This window comes from Peromyscus leucopus, chromosome 8a, assembly GCF_004664715.2.
Source record: "Peromyscus leucopus breed LL Stock chromosome 8a, UCI_PerLeu_2.1, whole genome shotgun sequence".
In the NCBI taxonomy this organism is placed as follows: Eukaryota; Metazoa; Chordata; class Mammalia; order Rodentia; family Cricetidae; genus Peromyscus; species Peromyscus leucopus.
Genome location: NC_051085.1, coordinates 32,796,889 through 32,818,557, shown reverse-complemented (window position 1 = coordinate 32,818,557; position 21,669 = coordinate 32,796,889). Strand labels below are relative to the sequence as shown.

Here is a 21,669-nt window from a genome sequence, read left to right as displayed (position 1 = left end):
TAATCAGAATTTATTAATGAGGCTGAACAGTTCCTAAAACAGACCATTCTAGATGTGCTTGCTCTATAGCAAATATGTCCCACCTGCAGCCCATTCCTCCTAAGATAGCTGTGAATGTGGCCCAATACATTTGTAAATGAAATATAACATCACAGTGTCAAAAGGTTGGATACTCCCCACCAAAGACAAGGTCCAAAGGGGAGAAAATCTGACTGTAACAAACTGCCTACCTGACAAGGTCCGGACACCAATGAAAGAGCGAGAGAGGAAATGCAGCATCCTGTGCCTTCATGAGCATCATGCCCTGCATCTGGTCCACACTCCTTAGACACTATGGGAAATTTGGATAACCTAACACATTATCAGGTTGAACATCAAATGATACTGTTTCTGACATCTTGGCCTAAGAAGCCCAGCTCTAGGTCCAGTCACTCATCCACATTGAGAGAAAACTATCTAAGATACACAAAATAAAAAAAAGCGTGGGTCAAACCTATGAGATAGCCAGCCACAATTCTTGGTTTGTCTCCATCTTCCCACAGCACTGTTTCAATAAATTTAAAGGATTAAAAACAAACTTTTTCAGGGAAAAATATATCATCATTTTTTTATTTTTAAAAGTAACTAATAAATGTTAACATAAGGAAAAAGTTATATTTTGTTTAGTATTGTTACAGGGTCTCACTATGTAGCTCTGATTGTCCTGGAACTTGCATTATAGACCAGGCTGGCTTCAAACTCATAGAGATCCACCTGCTTCTGCCTCCCGAGTGTTGGGATTAAAGGTGTGTGCCAGCATGCCTAGTTTAAATTTTTATTTCTTAATAATGCCAAAAAAAGAATGTAGTCGATTCATTGTATAAAAGTGCTACCAAAAGGCTTCCAAACTCAGGATGGAATGAGTTGATGTCCCCTCCTGATCTCTAAGATCATGGGGTTTTCAAACCTTCCTCAGGCTCCTTTAGCAGGTGGGAGATTTTTCAAGATTATGGTGCTGACAAGTCCTCACCTGAAACAGGAGATTGTCTGGGGTACCAACTTCCAAGCACCTTCCTAAGAACCCTTGTGTACTGTATAAGTATCGTTCTATATTAATTGCTATGTTATATTTTCCTTCCACGTCTTCCCTAACAGATTTTAAGCAAAATAAAAACTAAGATTGTAACTACGCCTGATGGCTCACAGCTGTAATCTCAGCATTTCAATATCTGGAAGGCTGGACCAGGAGAATAGCCAAGAGAACAATGTACACTTTCCTGTCTTGCAGGTCATCCGGAAAGGAGAAGTGAGCTGCTGCTGGATCTGCACAGCCTGTAAAGAAAATGAGTTTGTGCAAGATGAGTTCACCTGCAGAGCCTGTGACCTGGGGTGGTGGCCCAATGCAGAGCTGACAGGTAGGAGCAGCCTCACTTGTAAGTCCGGTGCCTAATTATTGCCCTTTTTTGTTTGTTTGATTATTTGCTTGGTTGATTTGGTTTCAAGGCAGAGTTTCTCTGTGTAGCCTCGGCTGTCCTGGAACTCAGTCTGTAGACCAGGCTGGACTCAAACTCAGAGAGATCTGCCCGCCTCTGCCTCCCAAGTGCTGAAATTAAGGTGTGCACCACCATACCCTCCTGATGTTACTCAGCGATTAGCTCCTGTCTTTTCCTCACTGCCTGTGGGGACACACTTTATGCCCCACAGCACATACAAGCCTCTTGAAAATAAAGTACATGTCCATCTGAATACAAGTGAATTGATATGTGGTAGAATATTCTGCTACAGAGATGTTTTCTTTTTAAAAATTTACTGGAAGGCATTTCAAGCCCTCTGAATTTATAATTCCTACCATTTCTGGAACATCTGCTGTGTGTGTGTGTGTGTGTGTGTGTGTGTGTGTGTGTGTGTGTGTGTGTGTGTGTGTAAGTTACTACTACAATCCCTAAAGATACAAAGATAAATGGAACACAAACCTAGCCTTTGTGTGTGTGTGTGTGTGTGTGTGTGTGTGTGTGTGTGTGTCCATCTTGACAATGTTCTCTTGGCTGTTTTCCGGGTCCAGTCTTCCAGATATTGAAATGCTGGGATTACTTGTGTGAGCCACCAGGCCTAACTAAGATCTTAGCTTTTATTTTGCTTATTATCTGTCAGGGAAATCATAGAAGGGAAATAAAACATAATAGTTAATATAAAAAGATGCTTACACAGTACATGAAGGTTCTTAGGCAAACGAGATGAAAAGAATGCTAGCGTGTGGAGCACGGGAAAGCTGAACGTTTATAACAGACTTGGGCAAATCCGGGAATAATTTCATGGGTTCGGCTGATGGACACCACACGTGTTGAGAAGTGAGACTGGGTAGGATACTGATGGTGTGGTTGCTGGGATTTCTCCCAGCCCTTGTCTGTGCTTAGCTGTTGGCTCTCAGCACAGGAGAACCACTGGAGAGTTTTGAGGTAGAGAATGACATCACGATACCTCTTTGCAGATAGATGGATCTGAGGGCCACGTGGAATGCAGACAAGACTGGAAACAGCCATGAGGGAAAGGCCACTTTGGTCTCAATGAGGCGTTTCAAAGGTTGTAGATTAGAGCTGCTGAGAGAGAAGGAAGGGTAGTAATCAGATATAAGAAATTATTTTGGGGTGGAATCAATGGAGCTGGGATGTATTGATCATGATATCAGTATATATGTTATATAAGTTTTCCAAAAGCAATATTTATATACACAAGTTTTGTTTTTCATAGCCACTGGTATAAGCTCACAGGAGAGAAACATTTCAAAAATACTTCACATAAATTTAAAGTCTAGAGTTCTATGAACCTTGGCCTGTGAATAAATATAGACTTGCTACACTAACCCTTCATCTCAGAGAGAGTAGAAGAAACCTAGAGGCACAAAGCCATATGCACAAGGTCAAGGCACCCTGGATCCCAAGACTCCCTGGATGCCTTTGAAAGTCTTCAGAAAAGGTGATGATGATGCTGGTTGATTGCTTTTTTCTTGAACCCAAAGAAAACTGTGAAAGTAAAACACATGGCTTTCTCCAGATATAGTTTTTAAAATGGTTAGACCAGTAGAACTAGGTCATACAGCTAAAATTATACTTAAATGGCACAACCTTGTGAAATGTTAGCCTTGTTAGAGTCAAATCTAAATGAGGATCGGAAATCACCCAGTGTGAAGACCCTTTGCAAAGAAAGAAAATTAGATGGGAATATGGTATTTTTGTTAGACCGGAATATGGTACTTTTTCTTTTTCTTTTTCTTTTTTTTTTTTTTTTGAGACAGGGTTTCTCTGTGTAGCTCTAGCTGTCCTGGAACTCATTTTGTAGACCAGGCTGGCCTCAAACTCAGAAATCAGCCTGCCTCTGCCTCCCGATTGCTGGGATCAAAGGTGCGCACCACCGTCTGGCTGGAATATGGTATTTTTGAGGGTACTGACCACATTAACCACACTCACACTTGCTTCTTTTTTTTCTTAATTCTCTAAGCTAAAAGCTAGCTTGAAAGTTCTCATACATCTAAAAGTTATCCAGCAAACACCCACCTTCAGACTCTCACTCTGTATTTCTAGAGTGAGACCCAGTATATTAGGACATGGTAAATGCCCATGCTCATACAGGCAAACTTAATTAAATGCATCAGGTCACACACACACACACACACACACACACACACACACACACACACACACCACTATATCAAAGGAGGGGGTTGAGGAAGGAGACAAGATGAAAGGCAATAAAGAGGAAAATTAAGGACGTTTTGATCAAAGAGACACGGAATTATAAAAGGATGGTTTTATAACTTTTATTTGTACTTATTCTATGCTGTGTTTAATCTGGTGCCTTAAGTTTCTGCTTCTCCGGTGTCTTCCCAGGTATTCTTTTCTTCTTTGTAGTCTCCGTATCTGTCTTAGGAACAATGTGTTCCTCCTGTTCAGTGAGAATCACCTCAGGGTAGCAGAGGAGAGCTGATGCATAGATTATAGTCCACCAAATGCTCCTTATGTTCAACAGCACATCCTGGGTGCTTTCTTCACCTGGATAACTTCAAGGACTAGAGAACCTACATCCAAACTCCAGTTCAGTATTACTCAGCATATTTAAGTATGTGCAGCTGGAATCAGAGTAGTTTTGAGGGCCACTGATCCTGTGTCCAGCCCTGAACTTTGGCCTGAGCATACCCACTGACTACACATTAAACAGATGGAGCAATTCACATTGCTCCTTTAAAGGGACATCTTTCAAATATTTGCTTTCTTTTTAGATACATACCCTCATGGCCTAGTTTCATGGATGTCCTTAAGGTGAATGTGAATATTGGTTTTGAATGACGTTTTTAAGTCTTTCTAGGTCAAGAGAGTACTGAGCCTCTTTTATAGGTGGCTTACAGAAAGGAAAAAAAATTTAAAGAACACACATTAAAGAGAGGATGACTTTTTACTAACTGGTGCCGAAAAGATTGAAGCTCGACTCTATCACTCATTCTGAGTGGAAATGACCCAAAGTAGATCAAAGTCCTAGGTGTAAGATCTTATATAATAAAACTTCTAGAAGAAAGCACAGGTGAGGAAACACTTCACTATGCTGGTTGGGTGCAGGCTAAGAATTTTTGGATAATTTCTCCAAAGCATTGACATCCAAAGCAGAAATGGACAAGGCAGATAATATCTATTTAAGAAGCTAATGTGAAACACTGGAAACAGTAAGTAAGGGGAAGAGAAAGCCCAAAGGGTGAGGGACTAGATTCATACTACCCACCTGGATATACAGGACATACAAGTCAACCTGGAGTCCTTTTTCTCTCACCAACCTAGGGTCAAAGCTTAGCCTAATCACTTGTCAACTCTGAATCTCAACTTTATCACTTGTTGGATAAAAATAATTAAACTGCATCCATGCTTGAAGAACTACTTCTTAACCTACCCATTGAGAAATACTGCCCTCAGGCTCAGAGCCTGGTGCCTGGGACATAATAGCTGTGTTATAATCTGTGTATGTTCAATTTAGATAATTAGAAGATTAATGCAGTTGTCGATAGAAAAGCTACCTCGTGAATCCATATATCTCCCTGCTGTGTCCACCTACACCCATCCCTGTCCCCCTGCCCCCAGGTTGCATGCACTGGATGGCTTACAAATGGTTTCCCAGGCTTCTTTTGGACTCAGGCCTTCTCTGTCACTGGCATGTCTCTCTTCAGTTTTCTTCTCTTCCATAGCTGGTAATTCCTGCACAGCCTCTTTTCTCTGACAAGTAGGTCCCTCAAAGAGCCATTATGTTTGAGAGCTGGAGCTGACCTAGCAGTCATTCTCCTCTTTGAGCTATTTGAGTGAGATCTCAGCTGACTAGAAAAGAATCAAGGGCAGAAGCATTTCTTGGGTTGTTCTTAGAAGTCAGACATTCTAGCTTTGAGAGACAAGAGCTGTTTTTCTTCTTTGCATTCTTTTAGGCTTCCCCCAACCTTTTCTACTGTTCTATTTTCACATGAAAATGAACTTCTATTTAAACATTAAAATGCATTTTAAGGGCTGCCAAGGTGCCTTAGTAGGTTAAGGTGATTGCTGCAAAACCCGCTGACCTGAGTTCAATCCCTGGGACTCACACAGAGGAAAGAAAAGACTTCTGCAAGTTGTCTTCCAACCTTCACCTGTACCTCATGGTGTATATAAATGCACATATGCATAGACACACAGACACAGACACAGACACACAGACACACACAGACACACACACACACACACTGAAATTTAATATGTACATTAAAAAAGAAAGGTCTAGTATGTTGTGATACCTTCTGATATTTCTTTGAGACCAAATCACATTGTACTTTCCTTGTAGAGCACTGACTACGTAGCCCAGGCTGGCCTTAAAATACAGATCCTCCCACCTCAGCCTCCCACATGAGTTCTGGGATTGTAGGGGTATACCACCCTTCCCAGCTGTCACAATGGAATTCAGTCACATGTTTAATTCTTTGGATTCTCCCACTGTGAGTATATTGTCTACCTATTGTCAAATGACTCTTCCTATTCATTAGGACTTCATCTTGACAAAGCAGGGAAGAAGTCACCATGACCATTAATTAGATGAACACCAGTACAACTGCTTTTCTAAAGACCGACTGTGTTAAATGTGACCTATGGTGCACATAAAGGTTACCTTCACATTCAAATGAGTTGAGCCATGTAGCAGTTCATGCTGCCTCTCTCTCCACCAGCCAGCTGCTTTTCCAGTATTTATACAGACTTTTTTGCAAATATTATCCTCAATATCTTCAGAACATACACCTCTCATACTTATTTATACTTACGTGTTAGTGACACCTATTGTTTCAGCATTTCTTTTAGTTTCAAGCATGAACAGAAAATTAGATCCCATTTGTCACTTACTTGGTGCCAGGTCAAGCACAGAGCAAGGGCACAGCACATGGCAACGTGTTTTGGGAGTTGCTATGGTAGCGGTGGTCGTGAAAAGAAAAAAACCCCACAGGTAGAGAATACCAAAAATCAGTAGAAATATTTTGAAGCATAAAGACAGTGCCTTTTAGTGGGTGTTTTGTTTTGATGGATTTTTTTTAATATAAAATTTCTGTTAAAGTGAAAAAAATGGTTTTCCTCTGAGAAATGATTGTTGTTGCTGAAGATAAGGTTTGTAAAAATATACTGAAATCACCCTTAAAGGTAGCTATTGTCTACATAGGTGGCCGAGATTCTCATTAGTGAAAGCGAATACTTATAAGTGACTTAAATTTTCATTGCATGTTTTTTTTTTCTGGATCTGAGAAGACATTGGTGAATTCTCAGAGGAAGTGCATTTGGAAGCTATTGGGCTCTTTGTACTTTCTTCTGGGGTATGTACATTTTAATTCTGTACATAAATTTCATGCTTCAATTCTTATGATTCATAAACATGATTCCTTCCCACGGTGATATAGGACTTGACAGTGATTTAATAATTCATGGACCAAGTAAAAGTGATGTAATAATGTTTATTTGTTCTAAAATATCAAATAGTATAAGGACCCCTCAAAAAGGCAGCCTGTACTGAATTTGTCATTAAAAAGCAGAAACATTAATTAACTTTAGTTATTTTCTCCATTGTACCAATCACCACAGCCTCCACACTATTATCTATTTATTTAACTCTCCAATATACTTTACCAACCATTTTGCACCCAGAGATTTTTGAAGAAACTGAGACAATCACATAAGAAGCATCATATGAGAATAGATATGTAAACAGTGAACTAAATTCCACAGCATGACCCTGTGCACTGTGTCATATAAACACAGGGCAAGAAGCAATTTTTGTTTCTTGGAAGAAAAAAGGCTTCATAGAATGAATGTTTAAGCTGTACATTGAATTATAAGTAGAAATTTACTTTGTAGGTAACTGATATTACAGAAATACATTGAGGAAAGCATTTTGGTAATGTTACCATGACATAGTGTTATAAATGTTATGAATTCCCCTAAGATAATTAGGGTAAAATAATTATCACCTCTATTTCTTGATCCATGTAAAATATGACTTGACCTACTTAGAAAGAAATATGATATTCCATTTTAGCCTCCTAATGCATTTGGATATTATAAACTAAGAAATATCTGGTTCACAGATGAAAAATGGCCTCTGGTACTTGGATGAGAGTTATTACCACTTGCCTGAGTTTGTTGAGTAATCTGTAGCTTGCTTGAAGGCTAACTTGTATAATGCCTCTGGTTTTCTGAATGATTGGCCATGGACATTTGCCAAGCTGCCCATTTTCAGAGCTCTGGACATTGTCCAAACAACTCTTTTTAAGTCTTCTTTTGCAAGTGGTGGTCAAGTATGTGTGGATCATTACAATGCCATCCACTGTGGGAGACAGCCCATCTTCCAGCCTTTTGATGCCCTCACCCAGGATTTTCATAACTTTGATGCCTCAGAACAGGAACATAATCTCACTAACATTATGTGTATGACTGACTTGGACATTAGAGTCAATTTCCTCAAGATGGCAAATCTAATGCTTCTCAAATTTAAGATGTCTGAAACAGGGGAAAGTAAAGTGGAGGGGATGGCAGTCTTTAAGAACCCTATTAAAGGCACCAATCATTTCTAATCTCCAGGAGACTGGGGCTTGGCATTCAAGAGCCCGACTTCCTCATATGAAAAGAGTCTAGCGTCTTGCTGGTAGGAAAAGTAATCATAGTAGAGTGGCAAGCCTGTGCTTAGGGATTTTTTTTTATGATAAACTGCCCCCTATTACTGCACAAGAATACCTGGTCTTCTTTTAGGACAAAGACATTTTCCTTTAGATGTATGCAGTGCATTATCCAGGATGGTTGTGCAGGTCGATTTGGACAATTTTATGGCCTCTTGTGGAGACGACCCTATTTGTCTTTGACTTTTGACAGTGTTACATGAGCTGGGATTTGTAAGATGCAAACTTTGAAATTTCCCTGGTGACAGCCAGTGAAACCCATCAGAGAAAGGGCTGGCTGATATCTCTGCCTTGAGCTGTCTCAAAACTGTCGTTCCTTAGGCAGATCTCAGCAGTGCACGCTCCGGATGGAATGTATCTGTGGATGAATAAGAGCTTGCACCTGGATCTCTCTTGATGTGGTAACGCTGACATGCCGTCTGTCTTTTGCTGCAGTATGCATTTTGCCTTTAAATGAAAACGTTACAGGAATGTATTTTGTGAGCTGAATTTTTTCAGATATGTGAACTCATGCAATCTTTGCTGGCCCATGTGAAATGTATTAGAAAAGTGAGTGTGACTTGCCTGCATATCGTTTCTCAAATGACCTGAACTAACAAAATTGCTGGCTATCATTAAGTTATTAAATTAGAGATGTCGACTGACTAGAAAAGCCGTAGTACCAAAATCTTATTACGGGTAAGAGAAACAGTAACAATAGAGTCATATTTGCATAGCTTCAAATTAGTAAAGAAAACTTTATATGAATAAGCAGAGTATGCAAAATATGACATACACAAAAATCTTGCCGGGTGGTGGTGGCACACGCCTTTAATCCCAGCACTCGGGAGGCAGAGGCAGGCGGATCTCTGTGAGTTCAAGGCCAGCCTGGGCTACCAAGTGAGTCCCAGGAAAGGCGGAAAGCTACACAAGAGAAACCCTGTCTCGAAAAACAAAAACAAAAACAAAAACAAAAAAACAAAACAACAACAACAAAAAAAACTGTGTTAAAGTTGTTCTTTGACAGTTTGTTTATAATGCGGTCTCGTGACTCTCTTCTTCTCTCATCTCCTTCCTGGCCCTGTCCACCCTCCTACGAATCCCCTTCTTACGTTATTTTTTTGTTTGCTTGTTTTGTGATTCACTAAGCTTTACCAGGGCTGTGTGTATGGCTGTGGGTTTAGAACTATTCATCGGAGCCAGGTTCGCGTGGGTATCCAGTTGAGACCATAGTTCTCCCTCTTCCGGTAAGCCAAGATAGGAGCCGTGAGGGTAGGACCCCATGGGCCTCGCCTCCCGTGACTAGCTGCTGGAAAGGTCAGTCTTGTGCAGGCGCAATGCAGGTAGTCACGGCTGTTGTGTGTTCCCATTTTCCATGGCTCCATCATGGCTCCAAGAGGGCATTTCACAGCTCTTCTCTGTGTCTTCTGACTCATGAATTCTCCCCACCCTCTTTTCTACCACATTCGCCAAACCTTAGTGGGGGTTTTTATAAATGTCTTCTTTAGGGCTGAGTCTTCAACTGTCACTTGTTCTCAGCACCTTGAGCAGCCATGAGCCTCCTCAGTCACTGCTGTCAAGGCTGAGACTAGTGCCTGTCTATAGGTACAGGCATAAATATTTAGATGGTGGTTTGACACTATGTCAGTTTAGCTGAGCAATAGCAACATGATCCCCTCTAGAGACTTGGCCTTTCCCAGCCCTGTGTTTTTGACAGTATCACAGTATCAGACATGGATTGTGTACTGCAGAGCTTGTCTCAAATCCAATCAGAGGACAGTTGGTGACCCCCTCACATTGGTACCACTGTCAATAATCTTGCAGTGTAGTTTTCTCTGAGGATTTTGGTGTATACACTTACCAAGATGGGCATTTTGCTTCTAGGCTTTCCACAGCTGGGTTTTTAAAATTTGTGAATCAGTTAATTATCCAGTAATGTTAAGGTTCCATCTTACTCCCCAGAGGGTTGAGAATGATGAAGACAGTGTTGTGAAGTATACATTCATGAGTAACCATTGTGATGAATGTTTCCTCATACCACTGAATCATAAATCAGAATGTTCTAGCTAAGAAATACAAAAAGTTAATCATATTTTTACCATCATAAGGATTTTATCATATTAACAGGGAATATTATATCAGGCTTTCTTTTGGGCCACCAACAAACTCCCAAATCATGACACAGGGACTTATTATTAGTTATGAATGCTCAGTCTTATCTTATGCTTGTCCCACTAGCTCTTGTAACTTATTCTTACCTGTTTCTCTTCATCTGTGTTTTGTCTTGGGGCTTTTTACCTTTCTTTCATTCTATATGTCCTATTCTGTGTCTGGCTGGCTGGTGGCTGCCTGGCTGGCTGGCCCTGGGTGTCTCTCTCTTTCTCCTCTGTTCTCTCTTCTCTTCCTCTCTCAAGCCTAAATTCCTTCTCCTACTTATTCTTTCTGCCTGCCAGCCCCCCATCTATCCCTCTACTGCCTAGCTATTGGCTGTTCAGCTTTTATTAGACAAATCAGGTGCCTTAGGCAGGCAAGGTGAAACAGCAACACATCGTCACATAATTAAACAATTGCAGCAAAAACAAATGAAACACATCTTTGGCTAATTAAAGTAATATTCCACAACTATGAATCTTACATAATCACTCTGAGATTTTTTTTCAAGAATGTATTCTTGCTCATTTTTGTGGATCTGTGACTCAATCTTTAAGCTTTTCCATGGATTTCCTATTATGAAAAAATGATTTTGTTTTATGTGAGATTCTTGGTAGGGACTTTTTATCAGGATATTCTTTTCATATCACATGATTATCCATGAAAAAATACCTTTCTAACATACTTTATAGTATTCATGTTTGCATAATATTTTCTTTACTATGAATCAACTGTTATGACAGCTGTTATTTTAGGTAACATTAAGAAATCAACTGATATTACTGTTTATTTAGATTCTACTTAAGGACTCAAAAGAAATGTTTTTTGGGGGCTGGATGTAGCTTAATGGTAGAGTACTTGATGGGGATGCAAGAGTCCTAGGTTTGATCCTCTGTTCTATCTCAAATAGTTTCTATGAATGTTGAATAAGAATAAAAGAATTATTCTGAAGTATATCAGCCATTAGTGGATATCTCTATTCCTTTTTATTTAAGCAACTCTGTAGACCACAGATGATGCCAAATTTTAGTTACTATAAAAACCTAGATTGAGACACAATGTTTATAGTATGGACTAGACTTCTTATTGTTCATCAACCCTCAAAGATTCCCTTTTTATTTTTAGTAATAGCACACATAGAAATAGCACACCTTGCTAGTCAAGGTCTAGTACTTCAAGTTCCTGTTGTGAGTAAAAATGTTTCTTGAGGTAAACATAACCCTGAGATTCTGCTTCATCGATTAAAATTTTTAAAATTACTCTGTTGTGAATATCACAAGGCTAGCACATTTTCCCACAGAAAAATGGGAGGGACAGTAGTAATAGTTAATTAATTAATTAAGTAGTAATAGTTTGTAATTAATTAATTAAGCAGCAGAAAACTTTGGGCAGATTTTAATAGTAAAAGAAATTTAATATGTATGGATACATTAAATTGCATGATACAGCACACGACTGAAAGATGCTTGGGCTAATTTGGTTTATGACTGTAATTGCATTAAGGCAAGCATGTAAGTGTAGGCTACTGAATTAAGAAACTGGACTTAGTATGTGAGGTAATTGTCTCTTGTTATATAACAAATCAATTTAGTAGCTTAAAGTAGCACATTTAGTTATCATCTCTCAGGTTCTGTGGGTTGGAACCTGGGCACAGTTTTAATTGGTTCTCTGCTTTGGGGGCCATCTTTCACAAGGCTAGGAATAATGTCTAACTCGATGTTAGGAGAAAGTTACACTTCTAAACTTTGGTCTGTGGTTGTTTTCAGGACATGAATCCCATAGGCTATTGGGATGAAGATCTCCATGTTGTATATGTAGTTGTGTAAAATATATCCTCAGTTCTTTGTCATATGGACCACAATAATATGAGAGGTTGGCTTACTGGGGTCAGCAGGAATGTTGGCTAGTAAGACAGAAGTTGTCATCTTATGTAATATAGAAGTGACAGCCCATAAACTTTTGTATATCCTGTGAATTAGAAGCAAGTCACAGACACTGCTCATACTGAAGATCGGGGGTTGCATAAGGACATAAACATCAAGGGTCAGAATTACTAGAGCCCTTTTTAGAAGCCTCGTACTGAAGTGGGCATTAGCTCTATATGTGCCTATGTTGATGATTTGCCTAGAGTGTAGCCTTCTCATCCGAAGAGTACTCTTGAGAATCTAGGTCCTGTGGTGGTCTACATTTATATGCAAAGTTCTGGTCCTTGCTTCTGTGTAGTCTGTTTTCTACAAGGATTCTGGGGTAATAGCTATTTCTGGAATTACATATAATATGTCAGTATTTTCGTGTCTAGGGCAGTTCTGATTTGACCATGTTCAGGGACTACAGTGCATCTTAACTGAAAACTGATCACATCTACTAAATTTGTAGGGCTTTGCCCCAGAACATAAAAAGATATTCTCATACCAACAGTCTCAAAGTATCAGTTATGTGTTGGGACAAAGGATTGTTTTTCCTATCTAAATTACTTTGCTGATCCAAGGTATCTAATGTTTAATTAAGGTGAAATAGTTTAAAGAACTGCTCCTCTTAGGAGTTTGAAGAGAGAGCTCTTGAGTGGTGGTGTCTCTCAGGAGTGAAATTCATTCAATGGAACTGGGATACTTTTTCTTCCTGATTTTTACCCATTTAGTTTCTTCTTTCCTTCCTACTCTGGAGTTTAAGTTGGACTTGAACTAAGAACAAGCCTCCAGTGTCTGCCTCTCAGGTACTGAAGTTACAGATGTAAGCCACCATATATGACACTTCTGTTGGTCACTAGCTTAATAATTTCTAACCCTTAGTACCCAAGAATGCCTTAGATCACGATGTCTCCCACATACATGTCTCCATCTGGTTTTGATAAGCAAACTTCCTTATAATTCAACAGAGAAAATAGACTACAAACCAAAACAAGACACCCCACTCAAAAAACACATGCAATTAAGACTATAGATATAAATAAACAATAGTAAAGTCAATAAACATAGCAGAGAAGTAAGCAGATATATAGAATGTTATTTTATAAATTGCATAATTGTATAGCAGTGTTTTTGTCTCTTAAGAATCCTTATGTCTAATTATAAAATGGTGTGCCCTAAAACCAAAGTTTGAAATACTTAATATAAAGATAGACATACTTGCTTTATTTGAACACCTAAATTTAGATCTTATACAGAGACACACACACAATTACATATTCTAAGAATATGAAATAAAAACAATAACAAAATCCTAGAAGAAAAATTTCCTATTTAAAACACTGTTGGGTCTGACTCACATGCAGTATGTGAAAATGGCAGCTTGAGCCTTCAAGTTGGTCCTTGGTGGGGGGTCGAGAAATTTGATGAACGTAAGACAGGGAAAAGACTCAGTGAGTTAACCTATTGGTCACCTCCAGCATTTGGGCAAATGAAGATCTTTAAAGTGACTTTGATGAAATTTCCAAAAATATGAAAAATGGAAACCCCAAAGATAGTGAGCCAGTCATCCTTGTCTATCAACTTCACATTCTGCATCCCACATTCTCTGGAGAGAAAGCATGAGGCAAAGACATTTCATTGTGACTAGTATACTGTTAGCTCTGTAATGGGTACAGGTGTCAGTTCTATAGGACTACAGTGGTTATACATATCATCAACATATACAGGCATTTTCCTCATTATTTCTTAAATAATATAGCACAATAACTACTTACATAACATTTATTTTGCATTGGGTATTATAAGCAGTCTAGACATGATCTAAAGCACATATGGGGGTGTCTGCAGGTTACATACAAATATGCCCACCTCAGTAAAGGACTAGAATATCCACATACTTTGTACCACTGGCAGGTTCTACAACCAAATAGTTCTACACAAATGTCGTCTCAGACAAAGGACTTGAGCATCTCCAAGATTTAATATCAGTTTCAGAAAGGAGCCAATTCCTCATGGATACTGAGAACCAACTATCTGTGAATTAGAAAAATGAAAAGACAGAAAATAAATTCCCTGCTGACTACATACTACAAGAGGTGGCTACCCCTGAGAGATAAATTTCCCCTGAGCAGATGACATGCACCTGTTCTGTGGATGTTTAGAGAGGTGTGTGAGGTTTAGAGATTGATGAGCTTCCAGAGCATAATCTGGTTGACAACATCTGTAGAAGTAGGTATTCACGTGAGAGGGCAGTTGATCGATTGACATGCCTGTGTTGATGTGAATGTTTCCCAGATCATCAGAAGTGAGGGCTAACACTCAATGGTTGGTGGGCAAAAACACGTCCACTGAGGTGGGTTGGTGCTGAAGGTCTGAACACAGGTAAAATTGGCTCTTCTGGTCCCTTGTGTGGTGTGTGTGCGGTCTTCTTCTGGGGCTATAGAACAGAGACTCTTTCTCTAGATTCATTAAAATAATTCCAACTTCACAGTTTGGGAAAATACCAGTCTAGACCAAACACAGATGGTTGAGAAGGAATTGTCTCCTGAGAAATTCCTTAGAAACACAATACCCACAGAGATGAGTGGAGAGAGCTTTCATTCTATTAACTCAAGGCCCCAACGGCAAGACTTGGAGCATACATGGGAGTTTAAGTAATACAAAAATGTGTGGTAAACAAGAGAATGTGAACTTTTCTACAAAATTCAAATTATTATAACACACACACACACACACACACACACACACACACACATATATTACTCTGCTAAAATTTGTCTATGATCCCTATGTGCTTATGGAGAAGGGCTGCATGAAATAAAAATAATTCTTAGTTTCTTTCTTATTAGCATATTCCATTTGGTCATCCCCATGTTAATTTTACTTTCTTTCTTTTTTTTTTTTTTTTAAAAAAAAAAAGTGGAATTAAATTTCGCCAATGCAGTGACAACCGCTTACAGGGCTTACAGGGCTGAAGGAAAAGATACTTTACAAGTTCACGTAAGTCCCAACAGGCTGTAATGAGACTAAGTTTGGAGATAATGGTCATCCAGGAAAGGCAGTGGAGTGTCCCGGAGTAACATGGAGGAATTACCTCACAGCACAAACCACGGGGCTGTAATTGTGCTTCCAGGAGCTGGCAAGCACCGGTGCTATTGCTCAACAGAAATCCGGGACTCGGATTAAAAATCGTTTGTTTTTTTTTTCCCCCTTGCAGGCTGTGAGCCCATTCCTGTCCGTTACCTCGAGTGGAGTGACATAGAATCCATCATAGCCATCGCCTTTTCTTGCCTGGGCATCCTTGTGACTCTGTTTGTCACCCTCGTCTTCGTGCTGTACCGAGACACCCCTGTGGTCAAATCCTCCAGCAGAGAGCTCTGCTATATCATTCTGGCTGGCATTTTCCTCGGCTACGTGTGCCCTTTCACCCTCATAGCCAAACCTACCACCACATCCTGCTACCTCCAGCGCCTCCTGGTCGGCCTCTCCTCTGCCATGTGCTACTCCGCTTTAGTGACCAAAACCAACCGCATTGCACGCATCCTGGCCGGCAGCAAGAAGAAGATCTGTACCCGGAAACCTAGGTTCATGAGCGCTTGGGCCCAGGTGATCATTGCCTCCATTCTGATTAGTGTCCAGCTGACACTAGTGGTGACCTTGATCATCATGGAGCCTCCCATGCCCATTTTGTCCTATCCGAGTATCAAGGAAGTCTACCTTATCTGTAATACCAGCAACCTGGGTGTGGTGGCCCCGGTGGGCTACAATGGACTCCTCATCATGAGCTGTACCTACTATGCCTTCAAGACCCGCAACGTGCCCGCCAACTTCAATGAGGCTAAATACATCGCCTTCACCATGTACACTACCTGCATTATCTGGCTGGCGTTCGTGCCCATTTACTTTGGGAGCAACTACAAGATCATCACTACCTGCTTCGCAGTGAGCCTCAGTGTGACGGTGGCCCTGGGGTGCATGTTCACTCCCAAGATGTACATCATTATCGCCAAGCCCGAGAGGAATGTCCGCAGTGCCTTCACCACCTCGGATGTAGTCCGCATGCACGTTGGTGATGGCAAGCTGCCCTGCCGCTCCAACACTTTCCTCAACATTTTCCGGAGAAAGAAGCCGGGGGCAGGAAATGCCAAGTGAGTTGTCCGATCTGGGGTTCTCAGTCTCTCTCTCTGTCTCTCTGTTTCTCTCTCACACCCTCCTCCCCTCCTACCCCATTTCCTCCCTTTTTTAGCCTCTCTCTGTTTGTCTAAACTTAACTGTTTTCTTTCACTTCCTCTGAGTTTTTCAAATCTCACTGTTGGAATAGGGATATAAACGTAAACGGGCTCTTTGTTTTTCATTGCTTTGAAAACAGCAAGAATCACAGAGCAACGCTGACCAAAGTGTGTCGTTTTTTGTTTTTCTTTCTTTCTTTCTTTCTTTCTTTCTTTCTTTCTTTCTTTCTTTCTTTCTTTCTTTCTTTCTTTCTTTCTTTCTTTCTTTCTTTCTTTCTTTCTTTCTTCCTTCCTTCCTTCCTTCCTTCCTTCCTTCCTTCCTTCCTTCCTTCCTTTCTTTCCTTTTTTTTTTTTCCCGAGACAGGCTTTCTCTGTACAGCTTTGCGCCTTTCCTGGGAACTCACTTTGGAGACCAGGCTGGCCTCGAACTCATAGAGATCCGCCTGCCTCTGCCTCCCGAGTGCTGGGATTAAAGGCGTGGGCCACCACTGCCCGGCTTGTTTTTTTCTAGAGGCTCAAATTGCAGTCAGTTCTGTCAGGAAAGTCTTTCCTGTTATGTAGGTTTCCAATCTTTGGAGAATAAATACAGTCTGGTCCCGGGTCAGAGACGTGAAAATAGTTTTAAGTGAAAGTTTAGACCGTGGTCGAAGATGACATCCGATTTATTTTTATTCTGAAACAACAGTTTTTGCAATCTGGCCAGGGGGAAGGATAAGATGCTAAGCACCCTAGGGAGAGTGCCACTTCAAAACTGGATTGCATTGGAGCATCAAGCATGTCCTGTTATGATGTCCCTGAAGCATCTGCCTTATCCTAGATCTCTTACTTATTAAACTTTAACACATATTGTAATGAACATGTTACACAATTCTACACATGAATTGGGGTGTCTCTTCTTCATGATCATGACAAGAATAGCTTTTTAGTCACAAATCAAAACATAAATAAGGAGCCCTAAACTTGAACATCAAAGTCCAAATGATTTACATTCTACTAAGTCTGGGTAATAAAGTTTCCATGAGAAGTGTTTTCCTATGTTTTTCCTGGTTCTATTAAAATTTTGTACATACCATCTTGTTGAGACTCATGAAAACATATTTCATGTAGTATTTATAATTAAAAAAAAATGTATTGGGCAGGACAGTGGTGGCCCACGCCTTTAATCTCAGCACTTGGGGCAGAGGCAGGTGGATCTATGTGTGTTTGAGGCCAGCCTGTTCAGGAGTGAATTCCAGGACAGCCAGGGTGACAGAGAGATACCCTGTCTCAAAACAAGACAAACAAACAAAAAAACCAATCAACCAATCAAACAAACAAATAAACAAACAAAATGACATGGATGTACCATTAGCAGGGTTAAGTTTGCTCTTTGAGATGGCTCTTAAAAATTAATGTTAATAGCAACAGTTACACCATCTATGGCATTTTATAACTCTTACATCCATGTAATGACTTCAACTAACTGGTAAGAGAGATAGATGCCACTCCACCCCTCCACCCCCCACCCCGCACCCCCACCCCCCACCCCCACCAAGCACCTCATAGCTAAGAAAATGAAGTTGTTACAAACTGATGTAACTTTCAAGTGTAAATCCCTTTTAGCCTGTTCTTGCCTGAGTCTTAAATTGGTATAAAATTTATTATCTTAACACATATCTAAAAATCTACATGCACTAAATTCTGTATTTTTTAAAGCTACACATAGACATCTTAAAGAAACAATAATCTGTGGCCCTGATGCAGAATTTAGGGGGGAAAATCTTTGAAATCCATAGTCATTGATTCAAATGAAAACATCCCTAACACTTAGCAGCATTAGAATGAAGCCAACAATTCATGTTTATTTCTCATTTCAAGTCCTTTATAAGCTGCTGGTCACAAAAGGTGCCAAGTAATGTTTTTCTCCTCATCATGATTTTCCTTCTAACCAGGGTCCCATCAATTGCAACTTCCAGGTAGTTCTTAGCATGACAGTAAAACTACAGGTCTATTACATGAGCAAAAAATATCATCAGCCTCAGTGGACAGCTGTAAAACAGCATCATAGCAATTTCACTACCAGGTGAGAGAAAGCAAAACATTAGGAAAGAAGCTAGGGAGTGGCTCTATCCACTGTGGTGGAGAGAGAAAGGTGTAAGTAAAGGGGGATTGTCAGGGCTTTCTGGCTGGCTGCCAGCCCAGCTCCAGCTTCAGTAACAGATTCCAACAAGGGTAGGTATATGGGTTAGAGTACAAGAGCAGGATGACAAACATCCTTCTTTGCTCTTCTGGTCCCCACATGCTCTCACAGGCATGAGCACCCCCTTATACACACATGTGCACATGCCAAACACACTCACATTCACATGTATACAAAGACACACATACATAGACACACATACTGCGAGGGCACTTTAAACTGGAATGTTCACAGGCAGTAAGTCATAAAGATTTCATCTTATGATCTACCATCTAGCTCTATGTTTCTGCATTTGTTTTATTTCTTAAGAAAATTTCATGATTTTTGGTCATGCGTCATCTCTCAAAGTTATTATTCTGAGAATCTATGGGATTGAGCTGTCTCGTGCTGATGTCCAGGAATGTGATTTTTCTGTGGATGGATGGGAATACTGTCCGAGAGAACTGTGAGTAATGAGTCTTATGCTTGTTGCTGGGATGCCAAAGGGCTCTTTGACATGATGTGAGTGATGCCTGGCAATTCCTGAGCATCCAGAACCACTGTACGTTTGGACCAGACTCCCACACCCAAACTGCTTTCCCTTTAATCTGAGAAGACTTCTTTCCCAAATCTAAATTTAGAAATTAACTTCATTTGGGATTTTTCATTCAAAGGAAAGTTTCATGTAATCTAAGCTGACTTGGTTGTCCTGGAAGACGTACTTTCACCAGTAAACTAACTATTAGTTATAAAATATCAAAGGACTGTGTTGATACATTTAGTTCCAATTAAGAATGATAACTCACAGCTTTCTTAGTACAATTTGTCGCTTATTCAATATGTTCCATGCAAATGAGCTGACCCACAGTGGGTATCCAGGGCTACGTTTCTGTGGAAAACAACAATTTGATTATTCTGTTTTCTCATTTAGTCTCCTCTTGCTTCTGTTGCAACTCCCCACAAGACTGTCATTTTAAAACATAACAATAACCTCAGTGCCTATGGTTTTGCCTTTTTTTATTGCCATTTTTCCTTGGTTTGTCTCCAAAGTTAGAAAACCATAAACAATCTAATATATTCTGCAGCAAGATTAAAAACGGGCAGAGTTTTGCCTCTAAAGCCAGGGGTTGAAAACTCTAACTCACATGTCACCCAGTGAGTTTATTGCCATTCTGGACACACAGTTCCCACATTTATGGTGCACTGAGGGTGTTCAGCAGTCTGTTCAGACACCATAATGAACAGCTTCCACCTGGTGTATGGTTGTTTGGGGGGGGGGGTCACAAGTCCAGAGACATTCTGTTAGCAGCCTGTTCCTGCAAATACACAGGGGAGATCGTGGCACATGGCTGAATTTGCCAAGTTCATTTAAATACTTTTAATGTTGGCCATAGGAAGATGTCTGCTAGAACTAACATTTTGAATGCCTGTTATGCATTTTCTGGGAGAAAACTTGAGAGGTGCTTAACCAATACATTTGGGATTTCGGTTTAGCTCTTCAGTCACACATGTCTTTTTTATTTTTATTTTTGTTACAAGCTTTGAGGTATAGCCTAACTTTGAAAGGTCAACCGAAGTGCCTTTACCTTTTATAGCTCTACTTTCCTTAGCTGTGTCCTACAGACTTATTTAATCAAAAATATGCAGCACTGAGCTAATACAAAGACTTCAGAAATTTTCTCCTTTTTGGCAGTGTACTTCAAAAGGAAGTCATTGTTTAAACACAAATTAGGTATGACTTCTTAAAGCAAAAATGATTTGACGTAACTAAAAGAGTAAAACTACTAGGTAAATGGCACGCTTATTTAAATACAATCACACTAATAGCACTGTCAAACTAGCATTTCGAGTTATTTTCTAAATAAACTGAAGTGAGCAAACTGTCCTAGGTAGGGTTCCTATTGTGGTAGAATACTGACCAAAGTCACTTAGGGAGGAAAGGATTTATTTGGCTTACTCACTGCCAATCACCATTGGCGTAAGTCAGGGCAGGAATTCAAGCAGGTCAGGAACCTGGCCACGTAGGGTGCTGCTTACTGGCTTGCTTCCTATGGTTTGCTCAGCCTGCTTTCTTAGAGAACCCAGGACCACCAGCCCAGGGGTGGCCACACCAACACTGGCATGGGCCCTCTTCCATCAATCCCTAATTAAGAAAATGCCCTACAGGCTTGCCTACAGCCCGTTTTTTTTTTTTTTTTAAAGGCATTTTCTCAATGGAGGCTCCTTCTTCTCTGATGACTATGCTTTGTGTCAAGTTAATATAAAACTAGCTAGCACACTAACTTAAGATAAAACGAAGGTCAGTTTGGTAGTTCATGGAGCTGGAATGTTATGTAACACTCCTCTGAGCTTCTGCCTTCATAACTGGGCATAAAAGTGAACTATAACCACAAGAAAGTATGGAGTTGATATGTGATTAGTATTAATGCAAACTTTCTTATATGAGCTGATTACAATGTTGCTGCAATGTTTCCTAAGCATTTGCATGTTTTTTTGTTTGTTTGTTTGTTTGTTTTTCTGAATTCAAGAGTCAACTGAAGCACTGCATGGACTAGTACTACGAGGCTACCCCTCTACCCACTCTTGTAAAGATTAGTTTTGATTGACAACTTGACATAACATAAAATCTCTCTGGAAGAGTGCCTCAATGAGGTGTTGTCTTAATTGGGTTGGGCTGTGAAAGATTTCCTTGACTGAGTTAATTGAGGTGGGAGAACCCACTCTGAGTGTGGACAGTACCATTTCATGGACTAGGCCCTGGATGAGGAGTAAAAGCGTACATGCATTCATGACATTCTGCTCCAAATTAGGGATATGATGTGACTGACTCTCTACAGCTCCTGCATCCCTGACCTCCATGCTATGATGAGCTGTAACCTGGAACTGAGAGCTGAAATTAACCCTTTCACCTCTGAGCTGCTTTTGTCGGGGTTATTTTATCACAGCAACAGAAACGAAAATTAAATAGCTCCCTACTAGGATCTTACTTGTCTTCAGGAATAGGTCATTAAGCCTTCACTTTAGTCATTATCTCCTGGGTCAGTGTTTAGTTTC

General features: G+C 40.2%; 1 protein-coding gene across 2 annotated transcripts in view; it reads left to right on the top strand.

Moving 5' to 3' along the window:
• Positions 1 to 21,669, top strand: part of Grm1 (glutamate metabotropic receptor 1) — a 367,002-nt gene that overhangs the window by 317,405 nt on the left and 27,928 nt on the right. For both annotated transcript variants that reach the window (XM_028861143.2, XM_028861151.2), the window contains exons 7-8: positions 1,268 to 1,394; positions 15,446 to 16,376. In XM_028861143.2, the coding sequence (XP_028716976.1) occupies positions 1,268 to 1,394; positions 15,446 to 16,376 (1,058 nt within the window). The remainder of the gene's footprint in view (positions 1 to 1,267; positions 1,395 to 15,445; positions 16,377 to 21,669) is intronic.